The 17,820-nt window shown below is 35.0% G+C and overlaps 2 protein-coding genes and 2 pseudogenes across 3 annotated transcripts; 3 read left to right on the top strand and 1 right to left on the bottom strand.

Annotated features, from left to right (window-relative positions):
* The first annotated feature begins 304 nt into the window (after positions 1-304).
* Positions 305-1,424, top strand: LOC120205250 (annotated as a pseudogene).
* A 3,448-nt stretch (positions 1,425-4,872) lies between these two features.
* On the top strand, positions 4,873-7,343 carry LOC120205331 (annotated as a pseudogene).
* Positions 7,344-12,369: 5,026 nt separating this feature from the next.
* LOC120205249 (uridine 5'-monophosphate synthase-like) lies at positions 12,370-15,069 on the top strand. 2 transcript variants are annotated; one of them, XM_039205159.1, is made up of 6 exons: positions 12,370-13,259; positions 13,659-13,742; positions 13,880-13,962; positions 14,052-14,139; positions 14,237-14,491; positions 14,735-15,069. In XM_039205159.1, the coding sequence occupies exons 1-6, from the start codon at positions 12,477-12,479 to the stop codon at positions 14,759-14,761; spliced, it is 1,320 nt and encodes a 439-aa protein (XP_039061090.1). In that variant the 5' UTR covers positions 12,370-12,476; the 3' UTR covers positions 14,762-15,069. The 2 variants fall into 2 exon arrangements, with proteins under 2 accessions (XP_039061090.1, XP_039061091.1); XM_039205160.1 differs by lacking the exon at positions 14,735-15,069 and having other exon boundaries at positions 14,237-14,530.
* Positions 15,070-16,611: 1,542 nt separating this feature from the next.
* LOC120205330 lies at positions 16,612-16,953 on the bottom strand. Its single transcript, XM_039205233.1, has one exon. The coding sequence runs from the start codon at positions 16,951-16,953 to the stop codon at positions 16,612-16,614; it is 342 nt and encodes a 113-aa protein (XP_039061164.1).
* Between the last annotated feature and the right edge of the window lie 867 nt (positions 16,954-17,820).

Genomic DNA, 17,820 nt, shown 5'->3' with positions numbered 1-17,820 from the left:
AAAAGATCGTACATAGCGGGAGGATCCCACTCACCATTCACTCCGGCTTTCCTACTCTTCCTCCGTCAAACAAATTCCGTACATTTTCCGCTTCATTTTTTTTTCTGCTTTCCCTATAAAATTCAAAGGAACCCCACAAGAATTAAATATATCGAAAGCGCGTGAAAAATAAATTTTTTATTTATTTGCTGAATGATATCACTCCATTTGATCATGGAATTCCAGTACAACAGCTGACGTTTTCGCAGATTTGTTGCTGCTCATTGTTTTCCTTGTGTTTGCATGAGATTATCTGACGTTTTCTGAACATCCAATAGGTTTTTCCTTCAAAAACATCTTCTGATTTGATTGATAAACGAAAACCCATCAAGGATTTCCTTTCGGTTTCTTCTTTGTTTCGAGTTTTCGACGAGATTGGATCGATGGGAAAAAGCAATGGCAGCAGAGATTGGGCTCAGATCTATGCCATTTACGGCATGAACCAATGGCAGACCCTTGTTTTCCTCTTATGTCACGCTGTTTTCTTCTCCCTGCTTTCCTTCGTCTTCCTTCTCTACTTCCACCCCATCTTCCACTTCTTCCAAACCTTCCTTCCCACCGGGCGCCGCCCGTTTCGCCGCCGGGTTCAGCGGAGCCGTCCTCGATTTCAGCTGTCTGCTTGTTCCTCGCGGCGGCAAACTTTTGTTACTCCGCTGGGCCTTGCATTACGAAATGGCGCAGCGGATGGTGGGGTCGGTTTACGATTGGTCGACCGTGAAGCTGGCGCTTGATGTCGGTTGCGGCAGAGGGATCCTTCTCAACTCGGTGGCGACTCAGCTTAAAATGACCGGAAGTTCGGGTCGGGTCGTTGGGTTGGATCGTTCTAAACGGACAACTTTGTCCACGCTCCGAACTGCGAACATCGAAGGTTCGTTAATCTAAACCCTTTCAATACGACTTTATACATTAAATTAAACGCACCATTAAAAATGGCGATGGGAAATTCGTAACAGGCGTGGGGGAGTACGTAACGTGCAAAGAAGGTGACGTGAGGAGTCTCCCGTTCCGGGATAACTTTTTCGACGTGGTGGTTTCGGCCGTGTTCGTCCACACGGTGGGAAAAGAATACGGCCACCGAACGGTGGAGGCGGCGGCGGAGAGGGTGAGAGTGTTGGGGGAAATGGTGAGGGTCTTAAAGCCCTGCGGCGTGGGCGTCGTTTGGGACCTCCTCCACGTGCCGGAATACGTGCGGCGGTTGCAGGAATTAAAGATGGAGGATATCAGAGTCTCCGAGAGTGTAACCGCCTTCATGGTTAGCAGCCACATGGTATCCTTTAGGAAGCCTAATCAGCATGTTGTGGGTCCCGGGGAAGTCCGATTGGACTGGCGATGCTGATATGGAAATAAAATTATACATAAAGAAATAAATCCAATATTAATTTAATTAGTATTAATAGTTTTGGAATCTAATTTTGTGAGGGAAAATATACATAGGGAGTACTTTAGTTTTATTTTATTTTTAATTTATATATGTATGGGGAGACGAAGCCAAACCAGATGATTTCGTTTAGAAAAAATAATTTTAGTGACTGAAAATTCCTTATAATATACGATTTTAATCAATTTTTTTTGGATTTGCCAAAATGACCAACAAAATCGCAATACGATCTCTAAATCGCAACGCGATCTCCAGTATCGCAAATAAGTTTTCAGATTCGCAACGCGAATTTGGAAAATCGCAATGCGATTCTGACTATCGCAATGCGATAGTCCGAATTCGCGTTGCGATAGTCCAAAATCATTGCGATAACACTGTTCACCGTTGCAATAGCACTGTCCACCGTTGCGATAGTCCAAATTCGCGTTGCGATAGTCCAAAATCATTGCGATAACACTGTTCACATTGCGATAACACTGTTCACCGTTGCGATAATAATGTTCACCATTGCGATAACACTGTTCACATTGCGAATTTGCGATAGTATTGTTGTTTCCTGTCCATAAGGATGCAAGAATCATCTAGAATTAGTTAATATGCTGAAAAATAATTGAGCATCCATTAATAATTCGAAAAGTGACGAAAAAATAACACTGAAAGGAAAAAATTTACAAAAACAAGATAAAAATTTGTACAAAATAAGATAAAAACTTGAACAATTTTTGTAAGAAATTAAAGAGACTTATTGCACAAAGAAAACTAAAATCCTTGATCCGTAAATAAAAGAGATTTATAAACTAAATATGTGAAATAGAGATCATTTGTAATTAAATTATTTGCGATCAGATCGATGTAGATATTGCGAGCGTAAGAAGAGAAAAAGAGTGAAAGAAAGAGAGTTTTCATATTTTTTATGCACTTTTATTATTTTTTAATTTAATAATTCCCGACCTTTTAAAATTAAACGTTCATACTCCTAATATCTATAATGTTCGAACTCATATCTTTAAAAAATAACAATAATTTCTTTATGCATACGTATATATAATTTATGTATAAATTTTATTCAGAATAATATGTTGGCATCCGTTGCGAAGGAGAGGCAAAATGAGATTCTTTACTGAAAATTCCGCAAAAGGTGCGAAGATGACACATTATCATTATTTGTACGTTATCATTTTGATTCACACATTATCTTACTATTCATTAACATTGATTTTGAGGTTTTTTAGGGAACATAATATGTTTTCTTTAAGCAATAACACGAATTAAATGATTTAAGTAGATAAAGGGATCGTTGTTATCCTTAGAGGTACTAAGTTTGAGCACCAACTATCATTTTCAAGTAGTTGACAGTCTTTAAAATAGTTACTATCACTTGTAATCGCCCTGGATTAATAAAATTTATGTTTTTTTTAACTAATACTGATTTTTTAATATTGTGAGAGTGATTTAATTTTGTCACACATAATCGATTCTCGAATTTGATCATGATCCTCAATGTTAGTGCACACTAGGTTTTAAGAGTATTTAGTTGTATCATACCAAAAAAACCGATGAGGACTTCAATTGTATGATGAGTTTTTTGAAGACTCACAAATATTTAGAATCATCTAAATACGATTTCGATAATATAAATTTTTAAAATTTAATATAAAGTAAGAAAAATCTATTTTGATCAAAGTAAAATACATGAAGTAAGATTAAATTGGAGTTGCATGGAACTCATGGGGACTTCATTGGCCTCTAAATCAAAGGACAAGAAAACTAGAATGGTGCCATTTTCCCATGGGATAATCATAGGCCTTAAAATACACTCTTTCGGATTTGAATTTCGACTACATCATTAGATATAACGCAACACGATGGTCAAACAATCAAAGCTGAAAAATCATGGTTGGATTAAGAGAATTGTAAACGGTGGACAACTAAAATGGAATCAAAACGAAACTTTTAGTATAATTTTGATAAAATAAATAGTTGAGTGACTAAAATAAAACTGCGAGAATAGTTAGTTGACTGATACCAGGCCTTCTTTCTTCTTCATTGTTTTTTTACTTCTTTCGATCTCCTAAGACTCCAAGAGATAACAATAATCTCTTAATTTAACTTTAATTTAATTATTTAATAAATCTTTATTATTTTGATGTAATAAAATTAAATTACTCTCGATATTTAATAATAACCAATATTTTCTTCTTACTATCTTTTATTTTTTACAAAAAAATTTAGGTCTACCCTTTAATAAAAAAGTTTAGGTCAAGGGTAGTTCCCTTGTTCCAGAGTCAGAGCATACCTAAGACGCAAATGATATTTACATAAGAATTTACAGATTGTCCATCAAGAGTTACGACGACAGGATCCGAACTTGATTTTAATATTTTTTTCGTTGGGAAAATATGAAATCGGTGGCATATGGCCCTAGTAGGATTCATTAATTTAGGGTGGACAAATATTTATTTTAAAATTTAAATTTTCCTATGTAAATTATTTATTTTATTATATATTTTAAAATTTTATTTATATTCATTCATAATATAAAATTACCGTGGATGACCTCTCCCAGTTTAAGAATAGTTTTAAGAATAGAGAAAAAGTAGTTCAACTATTTTTTTTATCTTTTTATTAATATGCGGTAACCATAAATTAATATTATTTAAAGATAACTCACAATCATTTAACATTAAATTATCTTAGAAATTTTTGAAACTCCGAGATAGGACCTTGAGAAATAACAATAATTTCTTTTATCACCGATAGTTCAGTGTACATGAATAAGTTACTTTGTAACAAAAGATAGTATGATTAATGACAAATTTACAATAAAAGTGTAAAGTTTTCTTGAACTTAAATAATATTTTATAATGTAACTGTTTAAATCCAGAATATTTAGAGAAAATTCTCTTGAACGACTGAGATCGTTAAACAATTCAACGTAAAAGTGTTTTAAATTATAAAAATCATCTTATACTTTTGATGAATATATGGGGGGAGAGTAAAGTGCCTAAAAATCTGTTCGTTTATTTTTAAAGTGTTTATGTTCGGTTCGTTTAATATATTATATTAAATGTAGTATCACATGTAGAAATCATGAAATTGCATCCATTTATTTATTATTTAGTTGCTCAAATGCTAAGCATTATTGGTGTTTGGGTCAACTATGGTAATTCTATTATTTTCCAAATCATAAAACTAAAGAAAAATAACTCAAAATCACATCCATTGACAAATAGGATCCTAAACCTTGGAAACATGCAGATTTAATCATAAGCCTAATCGCATCGAATCGCCCCACCCAAACTCTTCCTCGTATAAGATGAGGTTCTTCCCGACAGGTTGCAGCGTGGGGAAACTAGAAAATACTAGCAGTTGAAGCCTTTGCGAGTTACCGGGACATATCTCGGCACTCAGCTCAGCCAACTCAACACAACTCGGTTCCTACTAGAAACTTATCCATGGCGTCTCTTCACACCACGATATCTCCTCAAAGTCTCCTTTCTTTATCAAACCTCGAAAACCCATCACGAGGCACGTCTCAGCTTCCTCATTGACCACCTCGAAGCTGCCCGAGGCCTTGCTTTCTCCGGGACCAAACAGAAAAGGAACAGCAGCAAAAGGGTCAACTCGGTGGTGGTGAACTCCATAGCCGAGGAGCTCGCGTGATCCCAGTTCAAAGCGAGGATGTTACCGACATGCAAGAAGGAGTCGCGGTGAGCCAGGTGGAGAGAATCCCCGGGGAAGAGCTAGTGACTCAAGTGAGTGGGTTCGGTAACGAAGGAGGGTTATCTTTGAAGGGATTTCTTCTTCGGGTTCACCTTCGGGGAATGGATTTGGTGATGGCGGAGGAAGTCAAGAGAATGGATAGGCTTATTGATAGAAGTATTAATGCTGCTATTGTTCTTGCTGCCGGTTCGTTTGCCCTTACCAAGTTGCTTACCATTGATCACAATTATGGCAGGTGAGATCATATGTATAGTTCTATCTGCAATTTTATTTTGAATTGGTTCTGTTTTTGTGGAAATATTCAAGATTTGGCTTGGAAAAGATGATTGGTTGCAAAATTTCATAAATTCACCCTTTTTCTCTTTTAGTTGACGGGTAAGCAAAGATTTCTACTTTTTTTGCTTTGTGATTTTCATTCTTTTTAGAGTTTTTCTTATGAACATGTGAAAGATCCCCTTTTATATGTATATTGCCATTGAAGCAGTTAAAGTTCTTTTTCCTTTACAATTGAACAGTTCAATTACTGTATTTGCTTTATTTTCAGGGTCTATTTTGTTTCCATTTCCATGTAGCTAAAAGGTGTCGATTGTCAATTTGAAAATTGGGATTATGCGTGATTGGCTCTTCATGGATATACTTGAATAGCTTGCATCCTATCTTGTTTTTTCAACTTTATTTAGTTTATTTGAATTGGTATTGCCATTGTTGAAGACTTGATTTGTTATGAGGGGACTGTGTTGATATTCAATATGCTTATGTACCACTTGAATGCCTGGCATTGGTAAGTCATAATCGATTTGATCTGCACCTACGATGAACTTGAAGTTTTTGCTTTCAATGGTAGGGATGGGACTATTTATGAGATACTAAGATATGCACCTCAACACAACTGGAGTGCTTATGAAGAAGCTTTGAAGACAAATCCTGTTTTAGCAAAATGGTTATTAGCGGACTCGTATTCTCTAGGGGATTGGATTGCGCAAGTAAGTTTAATATAGTCAGAAACATACTTTCCATCTTGAGTTTTTGGTCACAAAATTGTCTATTAAATTTCATCTTGCCTTTATTATTCAGTGCTTTGAAGGGAAACCTCTCTTCGAGTTTGATCGTACTCGAATGTTCAGATCTGGCCTTGTTGGTTTTACTCTACATGGTTCCCTGTCTCATTACTATTACCAGTTCTGTGAGGTAAACATTCCCCAGTATGTGTCTGCGAGGTAATCAAGCTCAGTGTTGATGTCTTTATCTGGTTTAATGAAACAACACTCTTGTTTTTTTTTCGCAGGAGCTTTTTCCTTTCCAAGATTGGTGGGTGTTCCCGTGAAAGTTTTCGACCAAACTGCATGGGCTGCAGTTTGGAACAGCATTTACTTTGTAGTTGTGGGATTTTTGCGTCTTGAATCTCCAATCAGTATTTATAGCGAATTGAAGGCAACATTCTTGCCTATGTTGACAGTAAGAGAACCTTCTATCCTTTCCATTCATTCACACTAGATTCAAACTATATGGTGTTGCTTCAGTTTTCTGTGGTGTGAATATCACTTAGCCTAATCCTGCACGGTTGTCACATAGGCCGGATGGAAGCTTTGGCCATTTGCTCATCTTATCACTTACGGTCTCATTCCGGTAGAACAAAGGCTTCTTTGGGTGGACTGCGTGGAACTTATTTGGGTGACGATTCTCTCAACGTAAGTATCTTAAATATTGAATGATTCAATATTCGGCAATGGCATCGAAAAACACTCTTTCTGTGCGCAAACTAGTTAATTGAGAAAATGGCTGATTTATAGCAATTACTAATATGATTCTGAGACGCATGATCAACACTGAACTTGATTTGTTTTCTTTGCTCAAATATGTACAAATTCGTATGCCGAATAGCTGATTATCTTAAAATGGGATTGATCCTTCTTAGAAATCGGACCTAGTGTAGCCAAAACCTTATAATAGTATTGATGTTTATTCAACCTATGCTAGTTATTCAAACGAAAAATCGGAAGCAAGGATCTCCGAGGCGGCACCAGCTGAAGCAAATTTAAGTCCGATACCCATTGATCCATCTGAGGTACGATGGCTGATAAAATGTTATTTATGTCAGCAGGGGTTGCGTAGAATATCTTATCATCTCCTTTTCCCCCCATTTTCTTTATATTTTCCTTTGTGCTTTTAGCAGGAGTAAATGATGAAGACAAGCCAAGAAGGACAAAAGAGGAGGATATCTGGGATCGAGACATGACGGTAGAATTAACCCCACCGGCTTCGATGAAACAAGGCTCGGCAGGCCGGTCATGAGGAAATATCACATAAAACGGGGAACTGTATGTATGAAAATTCTTGTACTTTTTCGAGACATTGTTAGCACTAACTGTGGAAAACACCATGGCATAGTGCTGGAGAATTTCTATAGAATATGGAAAAGTTTTCACGTATGTAAAAACCATTATAGTTGTTTTTCCAATGTTAAAATCCAAACTTGTTTCCATCGCCAGAAATTGTACGGTGCATTGCAGGGCCAAACCATATGGCATTTGCCACCACATGTAAGTAGTGGTCAGCTTTAATTGCGGCTGTGATATTTCCCCCAGATTCTGATGTTCACAAGCAATGTTTGTTCGGAATACTTTGACAAGGAATCTGCAAAAGAAGGAATCTTCATCCTCCGGTGCTGGAACCGTAACTCTCCCTCGTCAAACTATACGATTATAGAAGCTTGAATAATTATAACATTATAATTATTTATTACATATTGAAAATAGTCCACGAAATCATTTCCCTTGTGTGAGAAGATTTTATCATACTACTTGTATGATATGTATGGTTGCCTTTATGTTCATATTTATTGGGACAAGTTTTTGGGTATAATCATTTATATTTAATCTATTGATCGACTAATCCGGATCAGGTGCTGCAAAGATAAGGACGACCTTTTCAATCTAGTTTGTTTCATTCGGATCTGTAAAGATAAGGACGACCTTTTCAATCTAGTTTATTTCATTCGGAATCGTTATGATTCAAAACCTTAAGTTTTTCAAAAACTTATTTGGCTACTAATTTCCAGTTTAATTTATTTATTTCTCATATGAATGCTCATATTTCTAGAAAGTATGACCATTAAGGTTGACTCATATAAGCTTCCATAGTCTAAAGCCAAGCAGTAGACCAGTTGTTAACTGGAAAAAATATCTATCATGCTTTTGGAAAATACAAGAGATGACCCTCAAAGTCTGCATTAATTCCGGAATAAAAGGGCAATATATAATAACACCTAATTATTGTGATTTTATAGGTTTAAAGTATTGAATAGGTTTGATCCAAAAATAAATTTTCAAAATATTATTTTTATAATATTAACTATATTTTAATTGGCACGAACCAAACAACCTCAGTGATAAATGCATTATTGTTATTCCTTGAAGTCTCATGTTCGAGCACTGGGAATATCAAAGGTGTGAGTCTTCAATTGCCAAATGGCTGAAAGTTATAGGTGTGAGTCTTCAATTGTCAAATGGTTGAAAGTTATCTTTGAACATATATTGTCTCGTATTTACCCAGATTAATAAAAAAACTATTTTTTATTTAGCGAACCGTTCATGAACCGTGCGATGGTAAGTTCGTTTATGTTCTTTTATTTATTATATGAACGAACATGAACAATATTTTGCGTTCGTTTAATTAAATGAACGAACATAAACAAAGGGTTCGTTTGTTCATTTACGTTCGTGAACGTTCGATTATATGTTCGTTTATGTTCGTTCATTTATGTTCATTTATGTTCGAACAGAGGGCAAGTTGAATATGTTATGAATATTATTGAAGTTGTTTGGATTTCAAGAAGATTGTTTTGTTGAACAAATTAACTGTAAGACTTTATTATGTTCATATAGCCTATTTATGATTTATGTATGTTTTTGTCGTATTCGAACAAATTAACTCTAAAGTTGCAGGTTATATTAATGAATTTTAAGTTGTTATTCTTGTTGTTTACTTTTTTTTACATTCGTTTGTTGTGTTCGAATAAGTTTTTTTTTGTGTTTGTGTTGTTCGTTTATGTTCGTTTATTGTGTTCGTTTATGTTCGTTCGTTCGTGTTTGTTTATGTTCGTTTATTATTTAAATGAACGAACATAAACAAGCTATATTCCTTAATGAACGAACATGAACAAAAAAAAAATTGTTCGTTCATGTTCGTGTTCGTTTATTTATTAAATGAACGAAAATGAACATACATACGTTCGTATGCGTTCGGTTCGTTTACAGGCCTAAACGTATCGTATCAGTATTATGTTATCCTCAATAACAATTATTAACGATGAGTATTGATTTATTATAAACTATTAACGTCAGTGACCGAGTTATTACTTTTAAAAAATCAATGATAAAAGAAAAACTTACTTAAACATCATTAACCATTTATGTGATTTATTAACTAGTTCTGTTTTACTTTATAAAATTATATTTTTGTTTATTTATAAGAAAAAAGTCACATTTTTACTTATTTAGACGTGCCTCAATTTATTTATTTCCGTCTATTTTTCATATTTTTCTTATGTTTTTAGCTCATCTGACTGCTACAATGGTGGAAGGAAGTATTATTTTATTTAAAGGTCTTAAATTCAAATAATTACGTTTGTATGGTGTATTTATGTTATCAATGACTAAAATAATATGAACAAATACTACCTTAAATCACTCGTAATTATTTAAAAGGTTTAATACTAAAATAAGTGCCTAAACTATATTATTATTCTCAAATAGGTACCTAAATTATTTTTTTGACTCATCCATATACCTAATGTTACAAACGTTATCTATTTAGGTGTTTTGACTTTAACGGCCGTTATAAAACTCCGTTAAGTAACAAGTATCACAATCTTAGAATTTTAAATTTTTTATTTTCTTAGAAAATAAAATATTATTAAAAAAACCCAAACCTTTCCCCATACATTCCCCCTCTTCCCTCTCCTGCCCCCCTCTCCTTGCTCTCTCCATCAATGACCAAACGACCAAAAGCCAAACGATAGATTATACGATCGACCAAATGGTTGGCTGTTATAGTCGATGAAACGGTCGATTATCGCGATCGAATTTGAAAGATTGAGTATTTGAAATTTTATGGATTAGAAATTTAAATTTAGGGTTTTGAGATGATATTAAGAGTTGTGAGTTGTGACTGGTCATTGGGTGGTTAGCAACGTATGGATGACTGGTTGTCAACGAATGAGTTCATGTCACTGTCGTCACACGATTTTCTTCTTCCAATACAGCTGCTACATTGACCCTGACGCCCAGTAAATTTATATAAATAATACAAGTATTTCAATTATTTAAGTAAATGGTATTTAAAATTAATTCATTATAAAAATAACATATATTATGCTTGTTCTACTTGATGTATTTTTATCCCATGTAATAAAATTTCGGGAGAAAGAAAAGGCATGTACTAATGTTGATCAATGATCATGATAAAATAAATAAGATAATATAATGACCTAAAATAGGATACATTCTAGATTTTGAGTGAGTACGACGAAACTCGATCAAATATTAAAAGTTATAAGAGTAAAGACTTACAAGTTAATACCTATAAGTTCATAAGAGATTGGCATGGTTATGTTTGTGAATCTCGTAAAATATAAGAGAGTAGATGTTTATCCCTAAGCTTTGTAAGCTTAGCGTTTGAATTGTTTTTGTTAGGTTATATCATAGATCACGATAGGACGACGATATCATGAAATGAGTCTTGTTGTAGTGGTTAATATTTTGATTGAGTCATATTGTAATGGTTATTTTTGTATTTGATGTTTTCCTTTTCGAATAAAGTAACTTTGATTTTGTGGTTTTTTATTATTATTTTTAATTTTTTTTTAAAAACATGGTTTCTAGAGTTGTAAAGTTTAGGGTCACTTTGGTGATTGAATGTGGTACTCATAAAATCAATGATAAATTAAAATCAAATTTAGGATGTTACAAGAACTGTTTGGTGGTCGTTTTGACTAGAGAAACGATCAAATGATAATATAAATAATGATGAAATGCGCTAGTTTATATATTTCTTTATATTGCTTTGAGAGAGTCGAAATTGAGAAAACGATAAAGGATAAAAAAGATTCATTTTGCGATGACGATAATAAGAGAAAGTCGTCAAAGAGACAACGATAATGGCCACCTTGTTGAGGATCAATGAAGAGAGGGAACAAAATGAGAAGAAAACAAAGGAGAACATGTTGTAGATAAAAAAGAAAGATAATGAAAATTTATGGCTTGACTCAAGTGTTTGATGAGTTATTTCGAGTTGCGACTAACTGATAGAATATATAAAGTTTAGAGACTAAAAATGTTATTATTCTATGACTCATCACCAATTTCATTAAAATTTAATAGAAAATTAACATCTAAAAAACAAAGTATTAGTGACGAAATTTGTAGAAAAAATAGTTTGGTTACTAAAATAGGTAAAATGTGATGTTTTGGTGACTAAAATAGGAGACAGTGATAGTTTGTTTTCCAATAGTGTAATTTATATTATTATTTAGAACAAACTACATCCATGAATATTTAACTATTTAAATGATATTAATCAAATTATATATCATTAATATTAATTAAATAAATTGATGTGATAATTAATAAAGTTTATATAATTATTCATTTGGACTTAACTACTTATATATATTCTATTAATTTGATCATAATTTTAATTTAACTCAATAAATCTTATATTTTAGTCAATTTTCCTTTTCAACGCGAGATCAATATACCTCACATTTGTTTTGGATGTTCTCACAGTTCCAAGGTTTTACCTTAACTAGTCTAGATCGACATGCGTCGCACGCTTAACTTTGGTGAATGAGTCTTCTAACAAAGATTTTCTGCATACATAAAAACTCGAACTCGAAACATTACTTAAGTGATATCAAACTACTTACTATTTGAAATAACTTTATCGATTATACCTCACCATTTTAAGATATAATATTCTTCCCTACTTAATTTCATACTATCATTCTGCCTATCTACTCATTAGGACATTTGATTTGAAATTAGGCTATGGTTGCTTAAAATTAAATATATAATTATATAGATTTTGTTATTATGACGTTAATTAATTTGATTAATAAAGATTAATGGTTAAATTAAAATACATTCATAATCGGTGAGGATAGGTATACTTTTCTCTAAAATAAAAATGCTCCACTAATTTTAACTTTTTCCTACAGAAAAAAGCTTTAAAGGTTTACATATCTGTGCTTTATAAAGCACAAAATAGCCTCCTTCCTTGTACACTGCCACTTCCACACCTCCACCACTGTCACTAGCGGCGCCCCTCCCCCAACAAAATGTCGTCAACAGAGTCCCTCATCCTCCAACTCCATGAAATCTCCGCCGTCAAATTCGGCAACTTCAAGCTGAAATCCGGCATCTTTTCCCCTATCTACATAGACCTCCGCCTCATCGTTTCTTACCCTTCCCTCCTCCGCCAAATCTCCCACTCCCTCCTGTCATCACTCCCTCCCCAAACGCCCTTTAACCTCATCTGTGGCGTCCCTTACACCGCCCTCCCCATGGCCACATCTATCTCACTCGACACCTCCATCCCCATGCTCATGCGCCGCAAAGAAGTCAAAGATTACGGCACTGCCAAGTCCATCGAAGGCGTTTACGAGAAGGGCCAGGTTTGTCTGGTGGTGGAAGACCTTGTAACGTCCGGAGCATCGGTGCTCGAAACGGTGGCGCCTCTTCGATCGTTGGGTATCGACGTGACGGACGCCGTCGTGGTCATTGATAGAGAGCAAGGCGGAAGGGAAACGTTGGAGCAGAATGGAATTAAACTTCATGCTCTTTTTACTTTGACGGAGATGGTGAAGGTTTTGAGAGCGAAAGGGAGATTGGAGGAAGAGATGGAAAGTTTGGTCATGAAATTCTTGAAGGAGAACAAGAAAGTTCCTGTACCTAAGGTTGAGAAAGCGAGGGTTAAGTGTTTGGGGTTTGACGAAAGGGCTAATTTGGCTAAGAATCCTACTGGGAAAAACTTGTTTGAGATTATGATTAAGAAAGAGAGTAATCTCTGTTTGGCTGCTGATGTTTCCACTGCTGCTGAATTACTTGATATTGCTGAGAAGGTAAGCTTGAGATTAGTTTGTTTGTGGATTGGTTTTTATTTGTCTGGCGAATTTCGAAATTTTCTAGGGAAAGTGATCGAAGATAGATTTTCTGCTATGTGATGCCTTTTCTCTTGATAAAGTTGTGATTTTTCTTGGAGTGATCGGAAATGGTTTTTCCATATTAGTTTTTCCTAGGAAAGTGGAAAACTTTTCTCGGGAAAGTGATGGAAATGTTTAATTTGATTGCTTTGCGATTTGGATACATACTGTATTAGGATACTTTTGATTTCATCAAGGATACAGAGCATGGTATATGCTTGGTAACGTAGGCTGCATAGTTTCAATGACATCGTATATATAAATAACGTAGGATACATATTGAATGATTTGCGTATGATAAACCTTTCTGGTTTGCAGGTTGGACCTGAAATCTGCCTGTTGAAGACTCATGTTGACATATTTCCTGATTTCACTCCTGACTTTGGGTCTAAACTTCGTGCGGTATATATCACTTGCTTATGTTAAATGTCTTATTATGCCTACATTTCCCGAGCTATGGCTGTTCTTTGAATTCTTTTTGGTTGATAAGTTAATGATAAGTTGAGCTAACAATGCTTTTGCTCTGTATTCAACTGCAGATTGCAGAAAAATATAACTTTATGATATTCGAAGACCGTAAGTTTGCGGACATTGGCAATACAGTGACAATGCAGTATGAAGGGTAATAATCGGTTTCTGCTGAACAGTTGTTCCTTTTGTATTTGCTTCCTTTGTTATACCTAAGTGCTCTCGGGGTGTTTTTTCTTGCAGGGGTATCTTTAAAATTTTGGAGTGGGCTGATATTGTTAATGCTCACATTATCTCCGGTCCTGGAATTGTGGATGGTTTGAAATTGAAGGTTTATTATAATTACCCGATATTGCTTTTAGCTAGATTCCAAACAAGGATTTAAAACTAATGTTTCTCATAATTTTATTTTCTTGGAACTATTTTAGGGTTTGCCCCGTGGTAGGGGGCTGTTGCTACTCGCCGAAATGAGCTCTGCTGGTAACCTTGCCACCGGAGACTACACAGCTGCTGCCGTAAAAATTGCTGAACAGCACTCCGATTTTGTCATTGGTTTCATCTCGGTCAACCCTGCATCATGGCCTGGTGCACCGGTTAATCCAGCTTTCATTCAGGCAACCCCTGGTGTTCAAATGGTAAAGGGTGGCGATAACCTTGGCCAGCAGTACAACACTCCATATTCTGTAAGTATTTTGCCCCATCATTAGTTCTTCAGTTCTGAAAGCTATGGTGTGTATAGATTAGGAACTCTCCTGGAAGTGCATTTGAATATGTTTACAATATAAAACATGATGGACGAAAACAACCTTGCTGGTCAGTCGTGCAGAAGACTGAAATTAGCGCCCCCCCCCCCCAAAATGCAAGGTATATAGTCCGATTACCAGAGTTTTAGCCAACTTTAGTAACCGAGAAAAATGATATTTCAGGTGATCTTAGATAGGGTAGCGACATAATAATCGTGGGTCGAGGAATCATCAAGGCAGCAAACCCTGCCGAGGCAGCTCGCGAATACCGCCTTCAAGGATGGGAGGCATACATGGCAAAATGCACTTAGAGGATGTTGCATCCTAAATGTGTTGGTTTGAAAGTAATTACATTTCCCTAATAAGATAGGGAGCCAAATTTTGTTGAATCTATGAATTTGCATGTTTGGCTCGTTATATTTGTAATCGATGATGAGGGAGATCTTCTAGGATCCGATAACTGTTTTAATCCTTGTTGGCTGAGGCTATGCATTTTCCTTTTTGTTTGCCCACTATAATTATAACATTTCAAGGAAACCCCACATGGACCACCTCGTGAACTCATTTACTGCGACCATCAACTACATTATTGTTGGTTAATGGTTACCCATGGCTACTCTCACTGACCAAGTCAAAAAGAATAACAAAACGAAAGATAAAGTTTAATTGTTAAGTTTTCCGTCACCCACATCGACGGTCACCTACATGAATGACTGTTAACCTCTTGACCGATTTTTTACTTTTGAAATTTCAGTGGAAAAAATGAAATTTACTCAAATATTAGTGACTATTTACGGAATTTATCTTTTTTAATTTTAAAATTATTAATAATCTAAAAAGTATTTATTGTGAATAATAGGAACACATTGAGCAATTTCGGTTGTAAAAGAGAACATTGTTTTCTTTAAAGATTTGAGTTCGAGTAATTGTGATTACGGTGTGTGCACTTGCTTTCATTATTAATTAACTAAGAAATTAATAAAATTGTAAATGTATATTATTTTATACCGTAAAGGGTGAAAAAACTTTGGTTTTGGGATAGAATTTGATTCCAAACCCGGTGGTTATAAACTCTAAGGACATCGGCATCATCAAGTTTTAGTGCATGCTGAAATGTACTCAATAACCTATTTGGGAGATGAATCATTGGTTGAGCCCCAAAGTGTAATATTCTGAGGTAGCGGACGTGATTCTCATGTTCGTGGATGGACCAAAGTGGGGCGGTGCCCTTCAAATTTTAAAATTATTATATATTTAAAATCTTATATATATGTCCTTGCGTTAATGGACGTCTGGTGTCGTGCCAGTATGTTGTAAAGTTGTTAAATTTGGTTTTATAAAGATCAATTTGTAATTTAATCGGATAGTGAAATTTGTCTTCACACTTGTTATTAATGACATCTTTCACGATTTAATTAGAGGATTACATTTATTGAACTAAATTAATAGAATTTAGGGTAAATTACGAATTTGATGACTAAATTTTACTCTCTTTCTTACGGTGTTGTTTTGGTGAATTTTTTTTTTTCTAAAATAGTGTCGTTTTAGCGCCGTTAACTATTTAACAACTGAGTGACCAAAAAAACCCAATGTATTAAGTTCAGTGAGGAAATTGAAAACTTTTAAAATTCAATGAACAAAATAGGAGAGAGGGTAAAGTTTAGTGATGAAAATTGTAATTTACCCTAGAATTTTGCATGGACTAAATGTGTAATTATACTAATTTTTTTACTGTCACATCATTTTTTCCGTTAAATAATAAAATGATCTAATTGACAAAATTAAAAAAATAGTGGTCAAATTAAAACCCGCTCATAGTTAAATGATCATGGGTGTAGTTTACCCTTAATTTTATTAGTAGATTGTAAAGATTTTAAGAGAAAAAAAAGCAAAAACATAATGGAATTTCATGACAGATAACCACTAATTCAAATACCAAAGAAGTGCTGAAAATTCCATTCTCAAATATACACAATCAACCATTATTTTAACAATACAATCAAATCATTTACACATACTCTCTATATTGTTCGTTCTATGGTAAGAAAAATGGCTGCAATTTAAGCCATGGACATGTTAGAAAGCCTGCTCGGTGTTGGCCTGAAGTTCCACCACCGAAGTGTCATCTTCCGGTTGGGTGGAGTTATTGCCCTCCTTATTATCTCCTTGTTACCACCGTTTCTCCTCATGTTCTGCCTCGGCAACATGTAACCATGCCTGCTACAGGGTGCCGAACCCGGTTGGCTCAAACATGTACACCGTCGGGAATTTCTGAAAGAAGACGACGACGACGTCATGTAATTTCGCCGATGACTCCAATTCTCCTCCGCCACACCTCCGGCCATTCCCGGAATTCTTTCTAAACCTTGTGTAGTTTGTTTCTCAGAGGTGGTCAACTGCATATTGCGGAATTTGAGAGATTGTAATTAAGATGAATCAGTCATTTTGATTTGGTGAAGCTTATATAGATGCCATTTTCTTTGACTTTGTATTTCCTGGAAGGCTGTTTCTTTTGAGTTCTTAGAAATGGGGTTGGGAGACTTTGACCCAGTTGTTTTGAGCATCGGTGATCATCATCATAATGGCCGTAAACCTTTGACTGCTGATTTTTATTTTCTTTAGGGGAGCTATCAAACTCACCAGTAAGATCGACGTGTGCTTGATTAGATTTTAGACTTCTTTTTAGAAAACTTTAGGTCAAAAGGCATCAAAGGTCCCTACATATATATATTTTTTAAAAATTAATATGACCCTCGTATTATTTTTTTCTTCTTAATGTGACCCTCTAACTCAGAAAATAAGCTTAATGTGATCCTTTTACCAACGTTTTTTTGTCGTTAACTGTTACAGTGTTGACGTGTCAATTCACAATGCAGACATGGCGGTTCACAGTGGTTGATAACGTGACAGATAACATGTCAAATGGGCTAAATTGGTAACTAAAACATGGCAGATTGACTGTCATGCCAAAGCGACGAACCGCCATGTCAACACTATAGACTGCCACGTCAGCACCGCAAGCTTCCACGCCAGCATCGTAACGATCATTTGATGAAAAGCGTTGTTCAAAGGGTTACATTGAGATTGTTTTCTGAGTTAAAAGGTAACATTGAGAGAGAAAAATAATATAAGTGACACATTAATTTTTTTCAAAAGTACATGGACTAAGGATGTTTTTTCACCAAAAGTTTATTATATACCATCAGCGACCACTAACAATGCTAGTGTTGGAAGCTTGCCGATTCCACACCAAATATCTGGTCTAAATA

Source organism: Hibiscus syriacus, unplaced genomic scaffold (assembly GCF_006381635.1).
Source record: "Hibiscus syriacus cultivar Baekdansim isolate YM2019G1 unplaced genomic scaffold, ASM638163v2 tig00012370_pilon, whole genome shotgun sequence".
In the NCBI taxonomy this organism is placed as follows: Eukaryota; Viridiplantae; Streptophyta; class Magnoliopsida; order Malvales; family Malvaceae; genus Hibiscus; species Hibiscus syriacus.
The sequence above is the reverse complement of the archived record's forward strand: the minus strand, read 5'-3'. Positions and strand labels throughout refer to the sequence as shown.

Bases quoted from the DNA above. Each gene is read 5' to 3' on its own strand.
- LOC120205249 (XM_039205159.1), top strand. From the start codon at position 12,477: ATGTCGTCAACAGAGTCCCTCATCCTCCAACTCCATGAAATCTCCGCC. The intron at 13,260-13,658 runs GTAAGCTTGAGA...TCTGGTTTGCAG, and splicing joins TACTTGATATTGCTGAGAAG to GTTGGACCTGAAATCTGCCT. The intron at 13,743-13,879 runs GTATATATCACT...ATTCAACTGCAG, and splicing joins TTGGGTCTAAACTTCGTGCG to ATTGCAGAAAAATATAACTT.
- LOC120205330 (XM_039205233.1), bottom strand. From the start codon at position 16,953: ATGCAGTTGACCACCTCTGAGAAACAAACTACACAAGGTTTAGAAAGA.